Source organism: Phaenicophaeus curvirostris, chromosome 2, assembly GCF_032191515.1.
Source record: "Phaenicophaeus curvirostris isolate KB17595 chromosome 2, BPBGC_Pcur_1.0, whole genome shotgun sequence".
In the NCBI taxonomy this organism is placed as follows: Eukaryota; Metazoa; Chordata; class Aves; order Cuculiformes; family Cuculidae; genus Phaenicophaeus; species Phaenicophaeus curvirostris.
This window is the reverse complement of record NC_091393.1, coordinates 52762576-52788462: the sequence shown is the minus strand read 5'-3', so window position 1 is coordinate 52788462 and position 25887 is coordinate 52762576. Positions and strand designations below refer to the sequence as shown.

General features: G+C 43.0%; 1 protein-coding gene across 8 annotated transcripts in view; it reads left to right on the top strand.

Moving 5' to 3' along the window:
• Positions 1–282: 282 nt before the first annotated feature.
• Positions 283–25887, top strand: part of ARID1B (AT-rich interaction domain 1B) — a 336986-nt gene continuing 311381 nt past the window's right edge. For 6 of the 8 annotated variants that reach the window (XM_069852076.1, XM_069852071.1, XM_069852073.1 and 3 more), the window contains exon 1: positions 288–1844. In XM_069852076.1, the coding sequence (XP_069708177.1) occupies positions 312–1844 (1533 nt within the window). In that variant the 5' untranslated portion in view covers positions 288–311. Of the gene's footprint in view, positions 1845–25887 lie in introns of all 8 variants that reach the window. The other 2 variants (XM_069852077.1, XM_069852072.1) reach the window with 2 other exon arrangements.

Sequence of the window (25887 nt, the reverse complement as noted above, 5' to 3'; positions counted from 1 at the left end):
CTCCCGCCGCCCGCCCTGCCCCCCGCTCGCCCTCCTTTTCTGAGCGTGGGGGGCGAGGAGCTTGTTTTTCTTTTTAAGACTGGTTTATTTTTTTTTTTTTTACTTTTCCCTTTTTGTTTTACTTTTCCTTTTTTTTGTTTCCCTTTTTACTTTTCCATATTTTTTATTTCTCTTTTTTTTTTTTTTCACTTTTCCTTTTTGTTTTCACTTTTTTCTTTAAACTTTTTTTTTTTTTTTCGCCCCTCTTTATTTTCTCCGCCAGTTCCCGGTCGCCGCGCCGGTTCCTCCGGCCCCGCGATGTTGCGGTGAGGATGGCAGCGCAGGTCGCGGCGGCCCCGGCGGGCGCCAACAAGAGCAAGGGCAAAGCCCCGAGCCCGGGGCCCGGCGAGGGGAGCCCGGCGGCCGGCGGCGGCGCCGCCGATCATGTAGCTCCCCATCCCCTGCCCCGCCGCGGCGCGAACATGGCCAATAACGCGTCTCCCGCCGGTAACGGCGGCGCCGGCGGCTCCTCTTCGGAGCCGGCTCTGAAAGAAGGCGGCAGCTCCTCGGCGTTATCTTCTTCTTCTTCCTCCTCCTCCTCCTCCTCCTCCAACCCGGCCATGGAGACGGGGCTGCTCCCCAACCACAAGCTGAAGAGCGTCGGAGGCGATCGCCCCGCCGCGCCGCCCCACCACCACCACCATGCCCACCATCACCATGCCCACCACCACCACCGTGCCCACCACCACCACCACCACCGCCACCACGCACTGCAGCAGCAGCTGAATCAATTCCCGCCGCCGCCTCAGCACCGTCCCGTGCAGAATAACAACAGCGGCAGCCTCGGCGGCGACGACGGCGGCGGCGGCGGTGGCGGCGCTGCTCAGCCCGGCGCAGACATGGAGCAGCAGCAACATGGAGGCAAAGACGGCGTTCCGGGCGCTCGGGCCGAGCCCCCCCAGCCGCCGCAGCCAACGCTGAATAAAAGCGCCGACGAGGAGGAGATGCCCGGCAAGATGGGCGAGCCCGGCGGCGGCCGCTACGACCACCCCGGCTTGGGACCCCTGGGCGGACAGCAGCAGCCGCCGCCGCCGCCGCAGCAGCCGCCCCCGAGCGCCGGCGGCCTCGGCGGGGGAGGCGGCGGCGGCCCCTCGGCGGCGGGCGTCTCGGAGTTCAACAGCTACTATGGCGGCGCCGCTGCCCCCGCCGGCAGCGCTGCCGCCGGCCGCGCCGGGCCTTGCTTTGATCAACATGGCGGACAACAAAGCCCCGGGATGGGGATAACGCACCCCGCGGCGGCCCCCGGCGCCATGGACCCCCTGCAAAACTCCCACGAAGGGTACCCCAACAGCCAGTACAACCACTACTCGGGCTACGGCCGCGGCGCGGGAGCCGCGGCGGGCGGCGGCGGCGGCGGGGCGGGCGGCGGCTACGGGGGCTCGGCGGCGGGGTACGGGGTGCTGAGCGCCCCGCGGCAGCCGGGCGGCGGCGGCGTCATGATGGGCCCCGGCAAGGCGGCCGGCGGCGCGGCGGCCGGCGGCTTCGCGCGGTTCTCCGGGCAGAGCCAGCACCCGTCCGGGGCCACCCCTACCTTGAACCAGCTGCTCACGTCCCCCAGCCCCATGATGCGGAGCTACGGCAGCGGCTACCCCGACTACGGCGGCCCCGGCGCCCCGCCGCAGCCCCAGCCGCAGCCCCAGCCCGCGGCGGCCGCCCCGGGCGGACAGCAGGCAGCGGGCATGGGCATGGGCAAGGACGTGGGCGCCCAGTACGGAGCGGCCAGCCCGGCCTGGGCGGCGGCGCAACAAAGGAACCACCCGGCGATGAGCCCCGGCGGCACCGGGCAGGCCATCGGCAGGACCCAGGTAACCCCCGCGCCCCGTTAGCGGCGGCTCCCCGCCTCCCGCTCGCTCGCCCACCGGGCTCGCTTGCTTCGCCCTTCACTTTTTCCCGACCCCCGACCCACTCTCTTTTATTTTTTTTTTCCCCCCTTCTTCTTCTGTTTTTTTTTTTTTCCTTTTTATTTCCCCTCTCTACCCCCTTCCCCGCCCCCCCCCCCCCCGGCCGGTTCCTCGCTGCCTCCCCGCGAGGGCGAGCGGCGCACGATGCGCGGCCGCGGCTGCCGGGACGAGGGGGACTCGCGCTCCCCATCCCTATTTTAATTCCCCCTCCACTTTGGAACACGGGGGGCCCGGGGGACGAGCGGCTCGGGACGGGGGCTGCATTGGGTACCCGGCGTGCGGGACCCGCGGGGCTCCCGAGGGATCACGTCCATTATCTTCCACGGGGCTTTTTTTTTTTTTTACTCTTTTTCTTTTTTTTTCTTGCCTTTTTTTTTTTTTTTTTTTTGCTCAGCCTTTTTAACCTGTTATGTTTTTGAACAGAACGAGTCGCGCGGTTGCACGCTCTTAGCAAAATGACTCTCACTGGTGGAGTCACCGCAGTGAGATCCAGGGAACGCGGCTGGGAGCTGGCTTTTTTTTTTTTTTTTGGCTCTTTTTCTTTTCTCCTTTATTTTCCCCCCTCCTTCCTTTTTTCTTTTCTTTCTTTTTTTTTTTTTTTTTTTTTACCCCCCCTCTGGGATAAAGCGCGCTCCCGCGATTCGGGCCACTGACCCGAAGGGGCCACTTGCCCACCCGCCGAGGCTCGCGTGGGTGCGCGCGCGCGCAGCTGCGCTTCTCCCTCCTCCTCCTCCTCCTCCTCCTCCTCCCCCCCTTCTCTTTCTCTGCCCATCCTCCCCCAACACACGCGGAAATCCAAACCGGGAATAGCAGAGTGGGGGGGGAACCCGAAAAAAAAAATATATATATACACACATATAAAATAAATGAAAGGAAAAAGTGCTTGGAGTCAGCAAAGGAGCGCGGGCACCGGGAGGGTCCCCCCCCGTCCCAGCCCGGTAGACCCGCGGATGGATGGATGGATGGATGGATGGATGGATGGATGGATGGACGGACGGACAGACAGACGGACGGCGCCTGCCCCGGGGGGCGGTCGCGGTGCTGCGCCCGGGAGGGAAGGGAATGGAAGGGAAGGGAGGGCGGCCGGTGCCTCGGAGCGACCGGGTCTCCTCCTCCAGGTTGGGAATTTTGAATTGTGGAGGTAAACTGGCTGCAACCGTCTCCCGACAGCTGCCTCCGAGTTGACATCTAATCTGCCATCTGATTGGCTCCCCGCTCGCCATTGGGCACCTCGCGCCGCTGATGTAAATAGCGGAGCGGGCGGCGCAGGCACCGAAACCCCCGACACAAACACCGCGGGGACGGGCTCCGCAGCGCCGCGACCCCCTCCCCCCGGCCTGCTTAGATACCGAGGGGGGGGAGGCTCAGCACCGATCTGTTTATTTTTACCTTTCTTTCTTTTTATTTTTTAATTCTGTGCTAATTGGAGGCGGTGGGGGAGCACCTGGTAGTAGCAGCAGCGTTTTGGACGAGGATTTGGGATTTCGAGTTGCGCTTGTGCTTCTAGAAACATTTTGTAATGTTGCATCTCATGGATATGACGCAAGGGATTAGATTCCTCCTTTTTTTTTAAAAAAAAAAAAATCTAATCCAAATACTCATTTCCTAACATTTCTTTAGCTTGGTGCCTAACCTATGTGCGCCTCTTAAAAAAAACCCAAAAAACCTGTGTTTGGATGTAGCTGCTGTAGGTGAGAAAACGCCGTGTATGGTACAGAGAAGGGGAAAAAGAAGCCGTTCTGTCAGAGGCTGCGTTGGCTTCATCACTGCAACGAATCCAGATATTCGGGGCGAAATGCACTTTTGCGTTTGATTTGGGGTTAGAGCACTTCAAGAAGCACCAGGAGTTGTTGATCTCATTATTTTTTCTCACAAGTGTGAGATTAGCCTTGAATTCTCAGTAGGAAAGGGAATCGCGTTAAATGGAGTAGCGCATTAGAATTTTATGGGTTTCTTTTCCCTTCAACAAGATCTTTCTATTAAGAACTGTTAAATCTTTTAATAGCTTTCAACAACGAGGACTGACAGGAACAAATGCAGGTGTATGCTTTTGAGGTCCTGAAACGGCTGCATCTTTCCATAAAGTAATGAACAGAACCTGGAGAAAACATCGCTTAGTAGTGCGAACGGTGTATTAATCCTGAAAAAAAAAATAATAGAAACCCTGGATGTGCTGGCTCTGTGTGTGTTTGTCTGCTTCCAGCAGACCACTCCTGTCATGCTTTTGGTTTTTATTCCATTTCCGTTCTGTTTCTTCCAGGGAAATAAGATTTTTTTTTTTTTGTGGGTGTTAATTTTTACCTTTTCTAATTTGCACTGATAAAAGGGTCACTGGAAGCTGTAAGGTAATCAGGCCTCATATGCATAAGCTTTCATAATTAATTAAAAAATATTTGCATTGTCTGCTTGCCTTTAAGCATAGGTAATTTAGAATCTGTGGCTTTAAAAGCTAGAAAGATCATTGTCAGGCATAGTATATGTTAGTTCAGAGTGCTATTTTTTCACCACAGAAATTGAAATATTTTATTTTTATTGGAGGAGTGAGGGTAAATTCATTATGTCCTCAGTATGACCCTTAGAAATACTTCCTTGTATTTCTGGGTTTACGTCCTTTCTCACAGAGGTGGTTTTTTTTTTTTTTGGTACCATAGGAGTTAGGATGCAGCTTAGAAAGAAGAGTCTGACAAGGGCATGATTTCTTTGAGGATTTCTTTTGTAATTATTATGATTTTTTCGCTCAAAATAATTGTCACAAAGGCAAGTCATCTCTGTTCTTTATACTGTGATTTTTCCATCTAACCAGTGAGTGGTTGAGATAAGATATTTTCTTGCATTTTACATTTTTTTCAATGTAATAAGTAGGTTGTGCCAAATAAAAAATAAATACTTACCGTTTGCTTTCAGAACACAGTATTTTTTGTACATTGTTTTTAATTCCCACATGTCAGTCTCCATGTATTCTATATGATCAGGTAGAGAAATAGATTGCTTTGTGAAGGAGAAAAATAGAATATTCAGTTCAGCATTTGAACAGAAGGCTTCTCTTTAATTTTTCTTGTAATCATGTATGTATACTTTCTACGTGTGTATACACATATTAGGATATACTCACTTGTCATGTGTTTTTGCAAAGCAGACGATGATTGGCCCCTATGCCTATAAGAAACTATTGTGCTGCAAGCAGATGAAAAGCCCGGTCAAAAGGCTATAACATTGTGAGATACTTTACCAGAAAATTCTTGCCTCAGCATGGGTAATTTTTGTAATATGCAGAACTGTGATGTCCCACTCTGATCCGACTTCTGTGTTTGTCCAGACTATTAAGTTATTTAAGAGAATTTTGCTTCCTTTTCATTTAATCGCCTTGCCCAGTTGTTAAACGAGGTGCGAGCTTGCAAAAAGAGGCCTCTTGTTTCTGAAGAAACACACGTTTTCAAAGCAGATGGATATCACTCATGAGGATACATTGATTTGATTGTGGAGGAGTTGTTTGATGCTAGTACATTGTCGTTCGGTTATTTTGATTATCGATTAATTCCTTGGCAGCGTACAGATATTTAGAGTCCTGAGGCTGCTTTTATTCTCCTCCTCTGATTTTGCACTGCAGTAGCTTAACACATTAGCTAGCCTCTGTGTGGGTGCTTTGTATACATCTTTCTCCTTTGTGCACGTGTGTAAGATCTACATACACGTACGCACAAAGAGAGAATCTCTGTCTTTTCAGGAGTGCTTGTGTAGCATAGTGTATATAGCAAGTGTTAGAAAATCATCTGTCGAGCTGCTCTGAGTCTGTGTGTGTTATCTGCCGTTTTGTTTTCCAGCGGGGAAACTTGGAATATGCCTGATTCTGCAGCTCTTTTTATGTCAAATAGATGGCCCATATTGGGAGTTCTGGCTAAGCCAGGGCTGCAGAATCATGTCCTGTGCCTGAAGGCCATTAAACAGCTGTTAGTGTGGTGAATAGATTCTTGATGTCTCGATGGGAGAATAAAATATATTTTTCCCAGTGTATTTTCGAATAAATGGTTTAGTATTCACATAGCTTCTATTTAGAAGAAGCAAATAGCAATATTCTCAGTTAGTAGCATCTATATATATATTACGACCATATATCTGACAATTTGTGGTTTGGTGTTCAGTTATTGGTTTCTGTAGTAGTGCTTATGTCTACATGTTGAACAGCAGGATCCTGTGTGCGAGGTACAAAAAAGAGAGATGCAAAATCTGTCTGCTGTATTACTGCCTCCATCGTGTAAGGATTTTGCAACTGAGCAGTTGGCTACTGTCTTTTTGGTATTTTGGTCCGTATCCGTAGGGATGAAAACTAAGACATTTAATCTGTTGCTAAATTTTCTAGTTACTAATTTAAGAAAAATTATGATACGTTTGTAAGCAAGGTCTGTTAGGTGATGCTGTTTTATTCTGACATAGTATCTTAGTTAAAACTAGATTAAATTTGTGCAATGAAAACATGTTTCAATAGCTAATGGTAGGTCTTTCTCTTTCTTGCTTTTGCACTATAAATATTTTATCATAGGTATTTTGAAATTCTCGTTGTTAACGTGAGAATGGCAGTAGTTGATTTATCCTTATGTCCTTAAGATTGTACCAGTGTCCTAACTAGTTACATTTCAGTACTTCTTCAAAATGTGCCATTTATCGGGAGGCTTTGAAGATTCTCTGTGGATATGTAAAGTAGTGTTGCCACACTCGCTGTGCATGCATGCTCAAGGCTGCAGAATTTCAGTAGCATGTGTTTGTGGTAGGCTAACTTGTTAGAATATATTTTAGAATTGTGATTATTAAGGTACTTGGGAAAAAACTTTTTTTTCTTTCAATTTTGGGGCTATTTACATAGTGTTAAATACATGTTTTGGTAGGATTGAATGAGGACTTTAATTAAACTTAAATTAAAAGTATACCTTAGTGGTTTTCAAGTTTGTTTTGAAAGCGGGTAATAGAAAAGTGGTACTAAGCAATGTTGTTTTTGTATTGCTTAGTGCTGAGAGAAGCATATAAATGTAATACTTTAAAATCCCGTGGAGCCAGTACAGTTAGAGTAAAATTTATTTTAAAGAAGCCTTACCTGTTAATAGATTCAAATATTTTTTTTTATTAAACTTGAAAGGTTTCTGTGTATCTGATATATGTTTTGCCGTTCAGATCGTAAGATTACCTTTTGAATTTTTCTGTTATCCAACGATACCTGTTCGTGCTCAGTTTTACACCCAAATGCTGATGTGCTGGCACAGTGCAACAGTGTTTGTGTTGCAGGCGGGCCAGAGGATTTCTGTTGTTGTACTGCCAGATTTGAGACTGGCGTCCAGTGATCCAGGAACATGTCAGCTCCAGAAGGGCCAGACCCATCCAGGATGGTGTTCCACAGCAGCTTGGGAATCCTCAGGGATGAATTTATCCCAAGATATCTGTGTTAGTTGTGAGCAGTCCATTCTGGGGACAGTAGATGGCTTATTGGTACAGGCTTACCTTTATTTCCTCAGTAGCAGTGTTACAACCATGTTTGATCTTTACAGTCTTTCTAGTCTGCCTTGAACTGGAGTGAGAGATAATTCTTCCTGTTGCACAGTGTGGAGAAATTGAGGCACATAGGATACACCTTCCTGCAGGCAGGCACACCTTGGCACAACTGAAAACAGTGGTCTCTTAGAAATAAATAGGGGCTTGGTGCCATAAAGTTTAGTTTTTGAATACACCCAGTCTTACTGTGAACACATTCTGTTGTGGGAGAATTTAAGCTTTACAGGCATCTATTCAGACAACTGAGAAGACAAATGACTGAGTGAAACAAGGGATTTGTCTGCTGTGTCAATATAGTCACCTTAAACTAAAAGCATCGTCATCTGAATTTCAAGTATTCCTTGCACTGTTTTATCATTAGGTACTCAATGTCATCTATATAAAGTCATTCGATTTCTCATAGTAATTAAACTCTGAGGAAAATTGAGTTGAACAAGTGCCCAGGAGCTTAGCTGGTGTTGCAGAACTTGACTTCTGATGGATATGATGTACAGAGCACAAGTACGTGCTGGGGGTGTGTGTGCATGCACAGGCTTCCTTACCACCAAGTCTGATTGCTTTACCTGGCAGATAAATTGCCTTCATTTTTTAAAGTGAAAAAATTCCATACAGAAATCATGAAGTTTGCTTTTCATATGGGAATTCTTCTTACCGCAAATATAAAGGACCTTTTAGGAAACTTTGTTTTCCCTTTATAGGTAGCTTACTTCATCTGAAGGCACCTGCAACTAGAAAATTATGTCAGCTAAGATGCTATTATCAAGATGTTTCATTTATGTTTATTAAAACCAATGTGAAATCTGTGTAAAAGTTCTCAGAGGGTATGATTTGAAAGGATGTTGATATGTTATGCGTTTATATTCCAAGAATAGTGGAAATGTTAATTTCCTTATAAACTACCAAACCGAGTCACAAGGCTGCTGAATGTCTGAATACCCATTCAATTTGTGAATATAAAATGGTGTTTGATGGTTCTGCAGTGTGTAAGGAATTGCTTTCAGTACAGAGCTATCAGTGTTTGATCTACTTGAGTATTACTTATTGCATTTGAGTCACGGTGGGTTTAGTAACTATGTCAGCAGGACTGAGCATGGGTAGAAGTATGTAATCTATTTATTCTTTCCTCCAGTTTCAAGAATTATTAATTTTTGCACCCAAACTTGCCCAGTTGCCAAATAGTGTTCTGCATTTAAGAATTCACTGCTGTGTCCTGCCTTCCCCCTTGCTTTGTTGCCTTCTCAGACTTTTGAAAAGAGACTGAATTTAGGTTTGGGATCTGATAATAGTTTACGAAGACATCCACGTGAGTGATAGACCCTCTGATGCTTCCATCTGTAGGGCTGTGTCACTGATCTCCCCCTGCCACCCCTAGCAGTTTCTTTCTGACGATTAGTGGAACGAAGAAGGAATTTTCTGCAAATATTTTATGCTTGTGTTTTGGATTTTTTTTTTTTTAAGAAATTAAATGTACACATTGTTGTCTGTTGCTTATTTGCTTTAAGCATATTTGCTAAATATAATAATAATCAAAATGGAAAAAACCTCTTTAATGTGTAAACATCCCTCCTCCTTTTTTTGGGAGGTAGTGTTAGTTCTGTTACTAATAGGGTCTTGTAATCTTTTACTCTAAACTGTTACAGTCAGAATTTTTTTTTCTGTGAGAGCTTTGTTTGGAATTTATTTTAGGTACCTACTTACTCAAAAAAAAAATCCTAGGTAGCAGGGGTTTCTGTTAGCTGTGAGTAATTTTTTTCACCTGTTAGTTACAAAATGGTTTTGATTCTGCCAAGTTACTGAATTGATTTGTTTGCACTTTAAAGACCATGTGGCCAGGTCCACTGTGAAGTTCTGTTATTGCAGATACATAGTTAGGTTAAGGAAAGTAATTGCATCCTTGATTAATATGGGTTCTGGCAAACTCTTTTGTGTTTAACTTACCATTGGGGTAGTACTGTATCTGCACTGGCAAAATAACAGCCTTTTATGTAGTGTCTCCTAAGGGGTTTACAGGTATGGCTGTCAGGATAGAGGGAACTTGCTGAGTTTTTCACAAATTAGGTAGTTCCACGACTTGTTTTGGTCATGTTATGAAAGTACGAAGTGATCTGTGTAATGCAGGAAAGAGAGGGCTGTCTTGCTATAGCAACAGTCCCTGGTGCAGCTGGCTTTTGCAGAAGGATCTGAAGTTTGAGCATCATTGTTTTTTGTTTGTTTGGGTAAAGAAAGAAAACTGGTTCAGAAAATCCCAAAAGGAGAGATCCTGTTTTAAAACATAGTTGTAGTCATGTGTGCCCTTCCCAGTGTGGACATGCCTTCATTCACAGATTGATTGAAGTGGAATAGTGCCTTCTTTACACAAGGGGTGAATTCAGCCATGGTAAGTCAATTGTGTGACTTCAGGAAAATGATGTTAGTACAGGATTGGTGCAGGAATTCTGGATAGCTGTCTGCATGATCCAAAGGTAGCTGGTTTCGCTGTTGGGTACCTCAATTTCTGTATGTTAAAATTATATTTGCCTCATTTAATTGTTAAGAGTTTGATGTGCAGTTTTAATTACAGTGTTGTGCAGAATAAATAGGCAGCCTAAACCTGTGTTACGTGTGAAGGTATCCAGTCTGCGCTGCACCTTCCTCTCTTGTCTGTTCGGATGGGATCTGAGGCTGGGTGTTCCCAACACTGATCATGTTATTTGGTTAGCTTGTCACACATACTTGTTTGTAAGCAAGATACTGAAACATCAGCTCTGAAAATTTCTTTTGAAAGCACAAGGACAGGATTTGTAGTTCTTAAATTTTATTCTTTTAAAGTTAAAAATAAACATAAGGAGGTTTGTTTTGACAGCATCAAAGGAATATGCTGGTTTATTTGCGGGCTTTGATTTGGGTGGAATGTATGGAGTTCTGTTATTTTTTTGTTTAGCAATTTATGTTGTGAATACTTTGGGTATTGTGTTTAGATGAAATGGTGGTATTGGTGTCTTACTTTCCGGCATGATTTATGAAAAATAATTGTGCATTTGTGATTTTTTTTTTTAATTCTGTATTTCTTAGTTGCTTGAAATTCATAACTGAAGGAAAACGAGTGTGTTCTTTAGAGCGGGGGCTTTAAAACGTTTACAGATGGTCACAGGTAGAGGCTATTTAAATAAATATTTCTGGGAAAATACAGGTAGGTACGCTTGAGGCTGCTTTAGTTGTGTACCAGCAATAACAAACCAATATTACTTGGCATTTTACTTGTATTTGAAAGCCCGTCCTTCCTTCCTATGGACAGAAAGGTGGGTTTCTGCGAGGCGGGCGGCTTCGTGGTGCCCTGTATTCAGCGGCAATGGAAAATGCCAGAAGTACGTAGATAGCTGCTTGCCTTCTGCTTTCCGTAATGTGTTTAGAAGCGGAGTTTCTCTCGGCTGAGGGCTTTCCAGGCTGCAGAAGCGCTGGCTCCGGCGGAGGCTCCCCGGGGGAGGCGAGGCGAGCGCGCTGGGTTCTGGGGCCGCTCGCAAACGCGGTATTTGCAGCGTCTGTAAAACTTTCACACATGAAGCAAACTAGTTAGCTTGTATAGCGTCACATGATCAAAATATTTTTCCCCTCGCCGCTGCCAGAAGCTATCTATTGCTTTTCAACAATCCCGCTCGTCGGGCAGCGGGCCAGGGCGTGCGAGGCGGCCCCTTACGTGAGCGGCTCCATTCTTCACCTCCCCGGCTGGAGTGCCCTGACCTTCACATATGCAGATGAGCCATGTGCTCCCTCAATGGAAACTGCTGCTCGGGGAGAAAGCCTTGGGTGGCTTGTTGTGGGTTTGGCTTTATTTTTTTTTTTATCCTTTTTTTTTCTTCCCCCCCCCCCCCTTCCTTTTATTCCTCGGGGAATTTGACAGCCATTCATCCCTGACCTGGGCAGAGGTAACGCAGGGCGATGGGATTCAGGTGGCTGCGGGCACCTGCCGACCCGCAGGTGAGGAGCTGCTGCTGCTGGGGAGGGGAGAAGGTTGGGGAACGCTTTTGTTTTAGACAGCGAGGAAGGTTTTTTTCCCATGCGACCCTTCGCATCTTTGAAACAATGTTACGCGTGCTGTTTCTAGCGGTTTGTTGAAGTGGCCTCAAGCTCCGCCAGGGGAGGTTTAGGCTGGACATTTGGAAAAAATTCTTCACAGGAAGGGTCATTGGGCACTGGAACAGGCTGCCCAGGGAGGTGGTTGAGTCACCTTCCCTGGAGGGGTTTAAGGCACGGGTGGACGAGGTGCTAAGGGGCATGGTTTAGTGTTTGATAGGAATGGTTGGACTCGATGATCCGGTGGGTCTCTTCCAACCTGGTGATTCTATGATTCTATGATGCTTTTTTTTTCTTTACATTTAAAATTGTATTTGTGCTAATAAAGAGATATTGTAGTTGTTTGTCTGATATGTTACATTTTAATTCACTATATATGTCTCTCTCTCAATATATATTTCTTTTAAATCCTGAAGCTGACGCACATCACTTGTGATAGTCCCCCCAACCTGGCACAGAAGTGCTTTTTCCTGCTAACAAACTGAAGGAGCTACTACTTTAGTGGTATTTTTGAGATTCTTGACTCTGTAAAATACCATGTGTTCAACAAGAGGAGTACGCAAATACAAGGGAAAATAGTTCTACGAATTATTTTGTTGTGGTTTTTTTTTTAAGTATTAGAAACACATTCTGCTTTTCTAATAAACCCCGTAACCAGACCTTTTAATGTTTTGATATAAATAGCAATTACACTAACTGAGATCCAACCACAACGAAGAAGAACCATTTAAAATCGTTCAGAAAAGAAGTTCCCAACTTAATTGAGCTCTTCCTTTAAAGAGGAGGGGTTGATTGGGCAGCACCCGAAGCAAACTGTCTTGTGTTTTAGAACAGTTTTCTTGAAGTACTCAACATGTTGGCATAACTGCCAACATTTAAAAATAAATAATAAGATTTTTTCTAAGAATTAGCTAGGGATCTGAGGGCTACTACAGGCTAGCTGTCGGGAGTTTAATGTGTGAATGCTGGTGACAATTGGAATGTTTCCTGAATGAATTGAGTCCCTCAAAGTTTTAGGTTTAGGTACATGAGTTGGTTGTCTCTTTATTTGGAGTAACATTTAGAGATTCAGTTGTTCATGACGAACTTGCCAAATGTGGTGTATTGTGAACAGGCAGTGGAGAAGGATTGTCTGCCCTAGGAAGACTTTGTATAGTCTCCCATACCACTTTCTTATTAGGAGGAGGGTAGGGACAGGCCTGAGCGAGCTGTTACTTTGCTAGAGAGTGGTTGGCAGAATGGTAGATGTGTTCCTCTGCTTTTTCTGGAGATACTAATGCTATTACATGTCAGCTCTGGTGTGGGAGACAGTTGCTCAAGGCTTTTCCCTCTGCATTTTCTCTGTCAGGGAGCGAGAGATTTATTTGTGGATTATTTCTTTCTGTCTCACTTCTTTCCTTCCCAAAGTTGTACTGCTTTTCTTTATGCAAACGTTGTCGTCTTTCTTTGCTCCTTTGTCTTGTGATGCTTCTTTTTCCTTGAAGTGTTATCTCCAAATTCCTTTCTTTCTCACTTTCCAAATCATTGGAGTGATGGAAAACACACCCTTATTGTCTTCCATCATTTTACAGGTATGTGAGAGTGAGTACTGTGATCATGTATTCAGGGAGAAAATAACCCTTGAGTGACCCTGGAACCCATCCTTCCCTGTGAACTTGAGTTTTCCTCTCTTATGTCCTCCAAGGGATGTGTGCACAAAAGTTGTTGGGGAAGGAGTGACACCAAGGAGAGTGCCTTTGCTAGCCAGCTTCCTGTGGAGGTGCTTCTAGTGACCTGAGGTCAAGTGACATCAAAAAAAAAAAAAAATAAAAGAGCTACCAAAGAAACAAACAAACAAGCCCCCAGATCTGGCAAGACTTGGCAGCCTAATAGGAGGAATCATAAAAGTAGTTACCTGTAGGTGATAATGCTAGGCTTGGGTTTTGGGGTTTTTTTTGTTTTGTTTTGTTTTGTTTAGGTGCCTCTAATGCTACTCCTCTAACTAATAGGAGACTTAGAGAAAAGAAGGACAGAAAACCAAAGGAGATAAAATGAAGCTGGAATGTAAATGTTACATGCACAGTTTCTTTACTTTTTACCTGGCAGGCAGCTGCAATTAAAAATCTCTCTTTCTATATTTGCCCAAAAGATATTTGAAAAGATGTCAGCATGAAAATCACAGTGTGGTGTTGCTATGTATGTGGAAGCGTAGAAAAGACAGGAACTGAGGAGAGGAAACGCTTTGCGGTAATTGTCTATATTAAGCAGTGGATGTGATGGGCTAGATACAGTCTATGCAATTTTATAGTCCCTGGTATTTAATTTCATAGATTTCTTTTCCTTTTATTTCTCATCAGAAGAGTTGAGCAGTAGAGAGAAGCAGTGATGGTTGTTTGCTATTCCACTGTGTTGGATTTTCTTGGGGGGGGGCATGTAGCTTGTTCAGATGGTGAATGAAGCTTGTTTAAAAAGTTAGTTAAGATTCTGTTGTTCTAGGAATATACCTTAGGAATTCAAAGAAGAATGAAGGCCAATTTCTTATTGCATTGTAGTCTCCAAATTCTATCGCTTTATGTCTAGGACAACCTAGATGCTTATTCCAACAATTCTTATTCCTTAAAAAAAATTTTTCAGATTTACCTGTGATAGTCTAACCTGATCGCCTCCTATGCCAAAGTGACTCGGCTGCTGGATGAGGGAAAGGCTGTGGACGTGGTCTTCCTGGACTTCAGTAAAGCCTTTGACACAGTTTCTCACAGCATTCTGCTTCGGAAACTGTCAGCCTCTGGCCTGGACAGGTGCACACTCTCCTGGGTGGAAAACTGGTTGGATGGCCGGGCCCAGAGAGTGGTGGGAAATGGTGTGAAATCCAGCTAGAGGCCAGTGACAAGTGGGGTTCCCCAGGGCTCGGTGCTGGGTCCAGCCCTGTTCAGTGTATTTATCAATGACCTGGATGAAGGCATCGAGTGCACCCTTAGCAAGTTTGTGGATGACACTAAGCTGGGTGGAAGTGTTGATCTGCTGGAGGGTAGGGAGGCTCTGCAAAGGGATCTGAACAGGCTGGACTGCTGGCCTGAGATCAATGGCATGAGGTTAAGTCTGGATAAAAAGCTGCCTGGAGGAGAAGGACCTGGGGGTGTTGGTTGACAGCCGACTAAATATGAGCCAGCAGTGTGCCCAGGTGTCCAAGAAGGCCAATGGCATCTTGGCTTGTATCAGAAATGGCGTGACCAGCAGGTCCAGGGAGGTTATTCTCCCTCTGTACTTGGGACTGGTGAGACCGCTCCTCAAATACTGTGTTCAGTTCTGGGCCCCTCACCACAAGAAGGGTGTTGAGGCTCTGGAGCGAGTCCAGAGAAGAGCAACAAAGCTGGTGAAGGGGCTGGAGAACAGGTCTTATGAGGAGCGGCTGAGAGAGCTGGGGTTGTTTAGCCTGGAGAAGAGGAGGCTGAGGGGAGACCTCATTGCTCTCTACAACTACGTGAAAGGAGGTTGTGGAGAGGAGCGTGCTGGCCTCTTCTCCCAAGTGAGGGGGGACAGGACAAGAGGGAATGGCCTCAAGCTCCACCAGGGGAGATTTAGGCTGGACATTAGGAAAAAAATTTTCACAGAAAGGGTCATTGGGCACTGGAACAGGTTGCCCAGGGAGGTGGTTGATTCGCCTTCCCTGGAGGTGTTTAAGGCACGGGTGGACGAGGTGCTTGGGGACATGGTTTAGTGTTTGATAGGAATGGTTGGGCTCGATGATCCGGTGGGTCTCTTCCAACCTGGTTATTCTATGATTCTATAGTCACTTGTCTTTGAGGTTTGAAAAAGCTGAGTCTGACTTATCCTGCTTGTACCTTCTCTCTACTCCTGCCTTGAAATATTCAATTTAAATTTATCTTTTCTTGGGGTTGATGTCCTCCTTTAAGAGATGGAGGAAGAAAATAGGTGCTTTTCATTAAAGGCTGCAACTGGTCATGGCATCGTAACAAAAGTTTCAAATAATATAATACAATTTACTTTCTTCAAGTCCTTAACTTGCATATGTCTGTCTGTCTTAGTTGAGCAAGTGGTCGCAGCCATGGTGCCAGGAATGGGTAGAATTGCAGTTTTCATTCCTGGCAGTGGGGTTATATATTCTGTCACACTAAAGGAGCCAATGAATGTTCGGTTTTTTATTATTCATATTTTTTCCCCCCAAATGCATATCTGATACTGAGCATTCAGTAGCATGTTTTTTTCTGTCGTTTTTAGATTAATGCTTGGGAATAAGCATTTTTTTTGTATTTAGTTTAGACATTCATTAGAAGTTTCAAGTGGGTATTCCTCAGAAGCACAGTTTTTATTCTTGGTTTTTGAGGATCAGAGGGTGAAACAAAAGAGCGAATTAGCTGGAGAGAGGCTGTAATACATAGGTGTATGGGAAAATATGTGGGGAACTAAATGGATGTATCCCTTGTGTAGATATCAAGTCAGAATTTCATTTTGTTGGGAAAATCTGAAACCCTAATTTGTTCACCTCTTGTTTTCCTGTAGCCTTCTGTCACACTCTTTGGATACTCTTCCATTGAGTGTTATTTTGCTAAAAGATCTTGCCTCAAAGGGTGAGCCTTACGGTTGTCTGTGAGCCTTATGGTTGTCTGAACTTGCTGGAAGACTTCACTTCTGCTGAAAAGACCAGTCCCATCCTTTTATCAGCTCCCTGCTGCTTCCCTTGTGTCATATGGTGAGTCACATCAGCTCTCCCTGATCTGTCTGAAAACTAATCCTGCCAAACAAAACCTGTGAATGGTTAGCTTTCAGCCTGATCATTGAGCTGATCTGATTTGCAGCACCATCTTTCCAGCACAGAGGTAAGGCAAGGGACTGTTCAGCTGAGGGTGGGGGGTCAGGGCAGGACAGCCCCTTTTGGTGGTGGTACAGACTTGTATCAGCTTAATCTCATGGTGAGGCTGTATCTCAAGTGTAAAATTACACTGTAGATAATGGTGGATATCTAATTTCTCAATGTTTCTCTTTAGAAGGGAATCATTGTTATACCCCTTCTGAAAAGGAGAGAAGCTGAGGCAGAGAGTAAAAGATTACACCACCACTCCTGCCCCTCCATAGTTGTGTAGAACACACTGATTGCAGTGGCCAAGTAAGCCTGCAGTATCTTTGAGGAACTAGATTTCCAGGGTGGGACTCATCTAACCATATGTATTGTAGGCATTTACACCTGATCTTTTCGTGTGGGCTTTTCTTCTCTTTGGTGTAAAGAAACAGTCGTGTCTTGGTGTGAATCATCTCATACTAAAGTAAGGCAGGTCTAATGAATCATGTTCCTAAAGCTACATCTTTTCCCCCTTGCTCTAAGAAAGTCTAAAATGATAGACTCAGGTGTTGATGGCAAAGGGCAGGTGAAATTCATTCCTTCCGCTGTTTATAGCGTTTTCAAATCATACAGGTAAATGACTCCTGACTTCTGTTGGGGTTCTGGCCTAACCTTCCTCTCGTTATCTTGCTAACCCATTAGAACTAATGGTTTTAATGCATGTTTCCTGGTAAGCTTGATACATTTCTTTTTTTGTTGTCCTTTTTTATAATACCTATTCAGAGTTCTTCCTGCTGTTGCTTTTCTTTTGATATGTTAAATTTCTGCGTGTAGGAACCGTCAGTGTTTCTTTTCAAGCATATTTGCAGACACAAGGCATGCTGGCAAATTTGAATATACCAGGATGAATTTCCAGATCAGTTGACCTTAACGCTTAGGTACGCAATTTCCGTACAGAGATGCAAGCTTTTTATTTGGAAATAGGGCGGCAGTTTTGTCGCATAGATGCTGCCTCACAGTCCATTGAAACCTCCTTGCTTATTGCTTCAGCTGCGGTGAAATGGGCATCTCTGGGAAGGAGCTGCTGCAGTGCTGGTCCTCCTCGCCCAGCGCTGGTGTTCCCTGCAGCTTGGCGACCCTCCTGCTGGTATTTCCACTGGGACTGTCTGTGGGGCACCATACAGGGCAGGAAACCTGGTGAGCGCTTTGGCAGGGCTGAGGGGCTGTGCTGGGCATGGGGAGGAAGGAAGGGGCAGCCTCGTCGAGGGATCTCTCTTACCAAGGGAGCTGGTGACCATAGGAGCAAACAGGGTGTGTTTGGAGTGCTATAGATGCATTCCAAAACTAAAGTGTTGAAACCCAATGTAATGCTGAGGGATGAAATTGTTCAGAAGTGCAGAAGGAAACATGAGGATAGCTATCCTGCAAAGAACAGTTCTTGGCAGTGCAGTTTTTTGAAAAAAGGCTAAAGAAGAAACACATTTTTGCAAATGAAATCTACCTACGTGTCCTACAAAATGACCAACCTGAAGTATTATTGCTGTTAATAATTTCGCTGACATCCTTGTGCATGGATGTCAATGCTTTCTGCTTCTTGGAGGCTGGCATTACTGGTATTTCTACTTGCTCCCTTTTTACGAAATATTTCTCACAAACACTGATGATTTCTTTGGCTTCAGTTGGGGTTTTTGAGCTCAGTATCCTCTGAAAAGTTGCTTGCTTTCAAAAGATTTTGAGGAGCCTTTTTTAAGTTTTATAGTTTGTATATTTTTTTATGGTTCCCCTTTGTAGTCTGAAGTTCAGCTAGTGGCATGCTTTTTAGATGTACTTTTTCCCTGCAGCATGTGTGAGGGCTGGAGGAAGAAGCGTGGCTTCCTCAAGGTTGACTGAAATGTTTTAAATTCTATAGCAAATGAGGTGAGAATGAAATTGTCAGGACAGAGACTAAATTATTGAAGCACTTGACTGTTTAAAGTAACTGGAGATGTACTATAAAAGGTGTGAGTCTAACAGTCAAATGTGTAAACAGCACCTTATTCCTTCCTTGTACCTGATTTCACACCACTTGCTTTATATGAGAGCCTAAATCAGTGTGGGAGATACCGCAACCGTTCTCAAAGTGTTAGTTTATGATGCCTTCGCCAGAAGAATAATCTATTACCATATAGGACAGCAGAGAGAAAAGCATTTGCAAGGAAGATTAATTGAAGTAATTCATCACTTTAAAATGAAGAAGGTTCATCAAAGAAAAATAAAAGCTAAGTATTTTATGCGCCTCTTTTGGAATTTGATAACCATTTGTTTTTCTAGAAAATGTATGTGGACTGGGCACATAGTGCTTGTCTACACAAGGAAGTTTAATGGTACAACTATGTGCTATAATTACATGCTATAATTATACCAATATAACTCCCTATGAAGATACTTTTATACCAGAATAAGAGTTTTCATGTTTTGTCTTATTCTGCTTCCAATGCACATAAGCTTGAGTGGGAAAGGGTACTCTTATACTGGAGTAAGTTCCCATACTGAGCTAGTTATATTGGTATAATTATGCATTTTTTTTCCTTCGGTGTAGCCAAGTCCCTAGTGCCTTTCCAGCTTTGAACTTTAGTTAAGAATTTCTTGGTTGTGATAAGTGTCTAAGCACTTTCATAGTATATTTTTATAATGGAACTTGGGTATTTAAACCAATTACTTAGGCCAATTAACAGCTTCCTGGGTTGTGGATAACAATAGGATATAAAAAGGGATCAAAATTCATGTTCCTAGCTGCTTGGATGTGTCTGCGTTTTTTTTCCCCCTCTGTGGTTTTACAAGTACCCAGCGTGCAACGCAACAGGTGGAATAGTCGGTGGCTGCCTAATGAATTATGTGTTGGACACTTTTTGTCTTTTCCTTCTCATTATTCCTCAAGTTTTGTTGGACTGTGGCTCTAATTGCATGCATCTCTGTGGATCAGAGAAAGACGACTCCTTGATGAAGTGGGAAAAAAAATTGCTTCCAAAAATATTGTTTGGAGAATTGCTGAAATTTTATTGATCTTCATGCAAGACAGTTAGGAGTATAGTTGACTTGGTGGGCACAAATTGTACAAGGTGTAACTCAGACTGGGTGCAGGAGGGGAGGGTGCAGGTACTCTTTTGGTATGTGATCCAGTCGGAAGAAGGGCAATGTTGTGTAGAATATGTTTGGAGGGGTTGATCTCTCTTGCCTGGTTCAGTCAGAAGTGGATACCTGGAGAGGTACACACGGATGAAGAGGCAAACAGATGATGCTTTGGTGTTGGCCGTCTTCTCTGGTTCTCTTCCGCCTATATTTCCCTTGCGGCTTAGAATACAGCATGTCTCATCCTTACCTTCACACCCCTTCAAAAATAGGCATATGTAACCATGTCTTTAGAGTATTTTAGCAGTTCCTGAAAATATTAACATAAATTCCGTAGGAACAGTTTTTCTTATGTATCTTTGTTACTTCTCATGAAATGACTGGTTTGGAAAAAAACCTTTTTTTTTGGTCTTCTTTCTTTTCTTTTATCAATATTTCTAGTATGTTTGTAGTGTTATGATTTCCATGTTGTCTCATTGAGGAGTATGACTTCAAATGAAAAGCAAATTGCAGAAATGGGAGAAGTCTTAAAATTAGAGATGATGTAATACCCTCCAAATCACAGAAGAGCAAGGCTGGAAGGGAAATTGGGAGGTCATTTAATCCATCCCTCTGCTCTGAGGCAGGATAAGACAGACTTAAACCATTCATGACAGATGTTCCTCTGTCTTGTAGTAGTAAAAAACTGAGCAGAAAGGAATTATTTATACGTGTACTTCCCCCCCCCCCAAAGCTTTTTGCAAGCTGAACTTTTTATGGAGTTGGTGTGAGAGGATATGTGTATTCATACAGGATTATATCAAGTTGTAGCTTCTGGTTTTTGGAAATTCGGTGCTTTGTAGTTGTAGCTTCTGGTTTTTGGAAACTCGGTGCTTTCTGTCAAAATAGTCTAGTGCTGTTTGCATAGTTTTGAGTGTAATGCCCGTTTCTAATTTCAACTGGTAGTCTGTTGTTCAGGTGTATTTCTTCCTGAAATGATTCTTTTTCTGTGCTAGCTTTGTAACCAGTGTCTCATCTTCCTGGGCATTGAGCAATTTAGTTTAAAAATGTGTAGCATTTCCTTTTCATCCTTGACAGTATTTCTGGTGTATAATCAGTTTCAGTTTTCCTTTTTTATTCAGTTTCTTTTTCTGTGTGAAAGAGCTGAGCAAAAAAAAAGCTAGGGGTAGGAGTGTAAAGGGAGAAGGGGAAGAATGTATTCAAGAAATCATAGTACTTGGCAGAAGAGCTGAGTTTAGCTGAAATGCCAGGTTAGATATGAAATGAATAATGTGGCTTTAAGAAAAGATATTTTTTCTTTGAAGAATAAATAGAATGTACGTTTCAGAGTTTTACACATGGTATCTGCAGCTCCTTAATCCTAAATTGTAGTTTGCAAATGAGTGTCAGATGAATAACATCTTTGTAAATTGAACAATACCTAAAATTGGAATTGCAGATACCCTGTTGCTAAAATGAGTCTTTGGGCTTGTTTGCTCTATTTTGCCTTTTCGTTATATCAGCTGAGAAACATCTGTCTTTGCTGCTAAATGACCTCTTCTGACTAGACCAAGTGATTTTGACAGAATGAACTGTCTTCAGCCCTCATCAGCTGCAGGAAGAGGCTACTGTAAGTTACAGCCTTGGAGAAAGGAGAAAAATTAGTTGTAAATATACTCAAATTGCTGTTGCCCTCAGAAATAGCTTACTTAGATGTACAGGAAAGACTCCCATACCTGTACTGCCTCCACATTTATAAAGGCAGTAATTTTCTTCTCTTTCTTCTCATTTAATCTGATTGTTCATTTTAATTCTGTTGTACATTTGGTAATTTTAGGAAGATGGGAATATACTGCATTTTGGGTTGTGCCAAAAAAGGGGCTCATTAATCCTGCGTATCCTCTCTAACAAATTAGTGAGTTCAGTTAAAGTGCTTTTAGGAAAGCTATATTGGTGCTTCCACATGATGACTGGTGTGGGCTCTTTAAGGACTGGCAAATAAGAGGTGGGCATAGAAGTGGAAAGAAGCCAAGAGTTTTCAGGCAGACAGAATTTGAAAATTATGGTTTCTGCTGTGGGAGAGGGGAGAAAATTCTATGAATATGGCATAGTCAAGTTTCTTGTCAAGTGATGGGGTTTTTGATGAGAAATATTGAAGAAGTAGATTAGCTTTCTAGGTTTTTTATTTCTCAGAACAGATACATCTCACGTCGAGATTTTAAATTTAATTTTAAATAGCAAATTATGATAGCTTATTGAAAACACATGCCTTCTTTGTATAGAAACCAAAAGTTCTGGATAGTAGCTGTACTAAAACTGTGCACTTATTTCTGAACATCCCAGATAATTTATTGCAGAGGTGTTTATACTCATGATTAATCCTACTTCTCTGGTTTTGCTCTTACCCATGTGCATGTGTTCTGTGCATGTGTTTCTTTGTGCTGAGATTCTCTAGAAAGTTTCATAGTTCTCCAGTGTTGTGGAAGAATTTGTCCCTTTTGGAGTGATTGTGAAAAGAGCCGTGAAGACTTAGCAACTTCGCCTGTTTTAAATGAGAAGTAGGTGGAGGTGCTAGGGTTAAGCCAGAATCTGACTTGGTTTAAACACAGGTCAGAATTTTTTCCCTGAGTAAGCCATAGGGAACTTTGTATTAATATCCAGATATGTTATTAGAGGTCTGTTCTGTGGAGTTTTTTGGGAGTTGTTCCCAAATTCTCTGCAAATTTTTAAGTTTGTTTAAAACCTGTGAGTACTGGAGCTGATAATGTTTTTAAATCAGCAGAGCTTTTAATTTTTTTTGCTACCATTATTTATCTTGCTTAGAGAATACATTTGTATAACTACATATATGTTGATCTAAAGAGAAATATCTTTTTTGCGTGTAGAAGTTGAAGTTTAAAGCTGAACACATCTCTGAATACTCTTGAGTTTTTTACTTGCTCTGTGTGTGTCTCAGTATGGCTGCTACTTGCTAAGTACGCTAATAGTTCTGTTTGGAATTACCCTGTTGCAGGGTGTTCTCACCACCACCACCACTTTTAAAGGGAAATTTACAACTCCTGTAATATTTGTCCTTTTAATTCTAAAATCCAGATGAAGCATAATCCCAGGAGTGTTGTTTTGCTGTTGCAATGTAATCTTTTTCAGATGATGCATGATTTAGTTTGAAACAAATTAGCAGCTATGCATGCCTAAAGAAAGCAATTTAATAAACAAGATTTTTGTAAGACCTAATCAGAATTGTAAAATGATACTTGGGAATCAGTTACATTATACAAAAGAGCTGGTGTAAAAGTAGGCATGTGTGTGAATTCATGGTTTCCAATCACATTGTTCTCTCAAGTAATACAGGGGTTTTGACCTTCGGTCTACTGCTTATTCTAACTTATTACTTAACTATTACTTTTTTTTTTTTTTGATCAGTAATGAAAAATTCTACTCAACTGTAGTTTGTTCTGGTTATTCTTTTTTTAATTAAGTAAAGTTTTTATTTTTACTGCTGAAGAAAACCTCTTTTTCTAATGCGTTAAATCACCTGCTGCTGGTGCATTTTTGCTTTTTTTGCTCCTTCCCAGAAAGCTAATTCCATGCTCCTGACAGTGTCTGTGCTGATGAGGGAGATCATTATGAATGCAAAATAATCACAGGCAGCTGCTTGCCAAAATTCTGTTCCTCTAGCACCACAATATGGGTGTCTAACCCCAGATTCATTATCAGTATCTGGTTGACCCTTGGACTGAGCTGCCGCTGCTGGTATGTCTCTAACTGAGACAATGGATTTTTATGATGTTAAACCGACATGATACAGGGACAGTTATGGAATGATGGTGAAAAAAAAAAAAGCTGAACTGATTAGTTCCCAGGTAACTATTAATATTTTGCACTATTTACAACCAAGTTTTTTTAGCCTCTACAGGAAACAGTTTTAACATAGGAAGTATGTTACAAGAGGAGCAGTTTCTTGGCAGCTGAAGAAGTGACAAGGCTTCTGTTACGGAGCTGAGTTTGCCTTCCAATTATCCTGATCCTAAATATATCTTTTAGGAATTTTGCATATATTAGCTTTAGCTAGGGGCTTTCCCCTGTTTTCTTAAATAAGACCATTACTTACATAACAGTGATAATGAAGAGACGTTAGGGTTGAAAAGAGAAAACGCTAGATTAATGAGTAAGCTACATACTGTGAAGCTAGAAACCAACAAATGCAGGAAGTCAGTGGTTTACACTTTCATGTCCCAGTCTGCTATCATTTGATGTGACTGATTTTTCTCCTTTTTCTGAGCTTCATTTCTTCCTGGCATGGCAGAGGAATCTAACTCTTAAAACTCTTTGGCAACAGTTTCTCAGTGTGGCCAGCACTTTCTGAACTTCCCATAGTAGCCACCTCATGCTGTGGCTCTGAAAAAGGAAAACAATTTACTGCTTTTGTTTTCCTGGTGGAGTTTTTCCATTTTGGTATCCCTTTATACCTCTTTATCCCAGTATCCTGTCTATTTTGTGGTTGGGTTTTTTTTTTTTTTGCTATATCCTCCTTCCCTGCTCTGTTTTTATTCATCATGAACTTGAAGACCTGCAAAAAGAGAAGAAAATTGCATTAGAGTCTTCAAACCGAATCAACTTATGCTGTGTGCCTGGAAGAGAGTGGCAGGGCACGTTGCAGAAAGGTGTGGAAGGCAAACTTCGACAAAAGTCGAGGATGACAGTAGGAGCTAGAGGATGGGGGAAGGGAAGGGTAGGAGGAAAGAAGGAGAGGGGCTGTGCTTTTTAGAGTATCCCCTAGATTGTAGTGGTATCTGGACTCTGATTTATTCTAGGATTGTGTTCTGATAAGGTTCATTACAAATGCCAGCAGTAGGAACAGTTCAGGTTTTGAAGAGTTGTCATTTGCTTTTTTGTAGCAGTGTAATCTCAGAACATGAACTAGAAATTTTAAATACGTTTCATCCAGGAGCAATTGATGAAATCTAGTGCATAAGGTTAAATTTGAGAAGTTGAGGGGCTTCTCCCTTAGCCAACTCATTTCTGACTCCTAGTCCTGTTTCTTGTTGATAATAAGTGACATCAGTCTCCCCAGAGTCTTCACATCTTGTTTCTGGTTAAGAGCATGTATACTGTTTGTTATTATGAGAGTGAAAACCCAATCACAGAAAGGTGAAGCGTTGTGCTTGTGTTTGCATAGCAGATCAGCTGCTGAGCCAGGAATAGAAGCCCTGTCTTATGACTCAGTGCCCTACACGCTGCTGGCCTGTGCTGCCTCTCCAGAGCACTGGTCTCTTCCAAGAATGTAGTAGCGATGAGTATAGAAGTAGCTACAGCAAGTATAGGACTGTGTCTTCCAACTCTGGCAGGGCTTTGAGGCTTATACATAGCATAAAATACTTGGGAAGAAACAAAGGTTTCTAAAGGAGCTCGTAGATAAGTTCTGTTAAGTTACGGTTTGCTTTGCTCTGCTTAAAACAAACAGACAAAAAATCTAGTTGAGAATAGCTTTCCAGAATATTGTGAATATTGAAAAAAAAGTTCTGCATATTTGAAAGTCAAACTCTGCTTTACAAATAACCTTAAGAGTGGCCTGTGATTAAATCTTTTGTATATTCAACAACAAACTCATTTTATGCAGCTGCAACTATGATAAAATTGAATTAAATGAACCTGCCTCTAAGAAAAGACTGAATAGCTGAGTAGCACATTATTGAATGAATGGAAAATGGGGAGGCTGGCTGAAACGGCTGGGATATGGTTTTAACATTCCATCGGGCTAAAGAACAATTCTGTGAAATCACTGTATTTGTTTCCCCCCTGCCTCCCCGCCCTCAATTTTTAAATAGCAATGCTCTTCATACTGTCAGAATTCAGTGTTGTGACACCCCTACTCAAAAGTTATGACAGCAGTGTAACGACAGCTACTGCCTCTTGAGAATCAATCAGGCAATTAATTTTGTAAATGAAATGCTGATTATACAAAGCTTCACATGAGAGGCCCAGTGATTAAAATCAATTTAACAAATTGTTTCAGGTGGGACTTGATTAATAATTTGCCATAAATGCTGAGGATATATGACCAGCATACCTTTTTTGTGTGTGTGTGTTAATATGGAACTATATATAACGCTTGGAGTGGAAAAAATCTGCAGCTAACTGTATGTACTTCTGGCCTGCGACCTAGTTGTGGCTGGTAATACCTTTTTGTGGGGACACTATTCTCCCCAGTGTCCATAAGGTCGCTTTCTCAGCTAGTACCCTTTCCAGCAGTTAAATACATCTAACCTTTAATTTTATTTGTACTAAGAAAGCCAAGTAACTGAGGAAGTGTATTCAGATCTGTAATATTTGAGTCTACTTGAATATTTATCAGGTTTAGCAAGGTTTTTCTTTAAAATTTGAAGTGGACGTGGATTGATTTCTTTTATTCCTCTTCCCACCCCTTTTGTCACTGACTAGTTTTCAGAACTTTCTGCATTTTCCCCTACTACTCCAGTACTTCTCTGCAGGAAG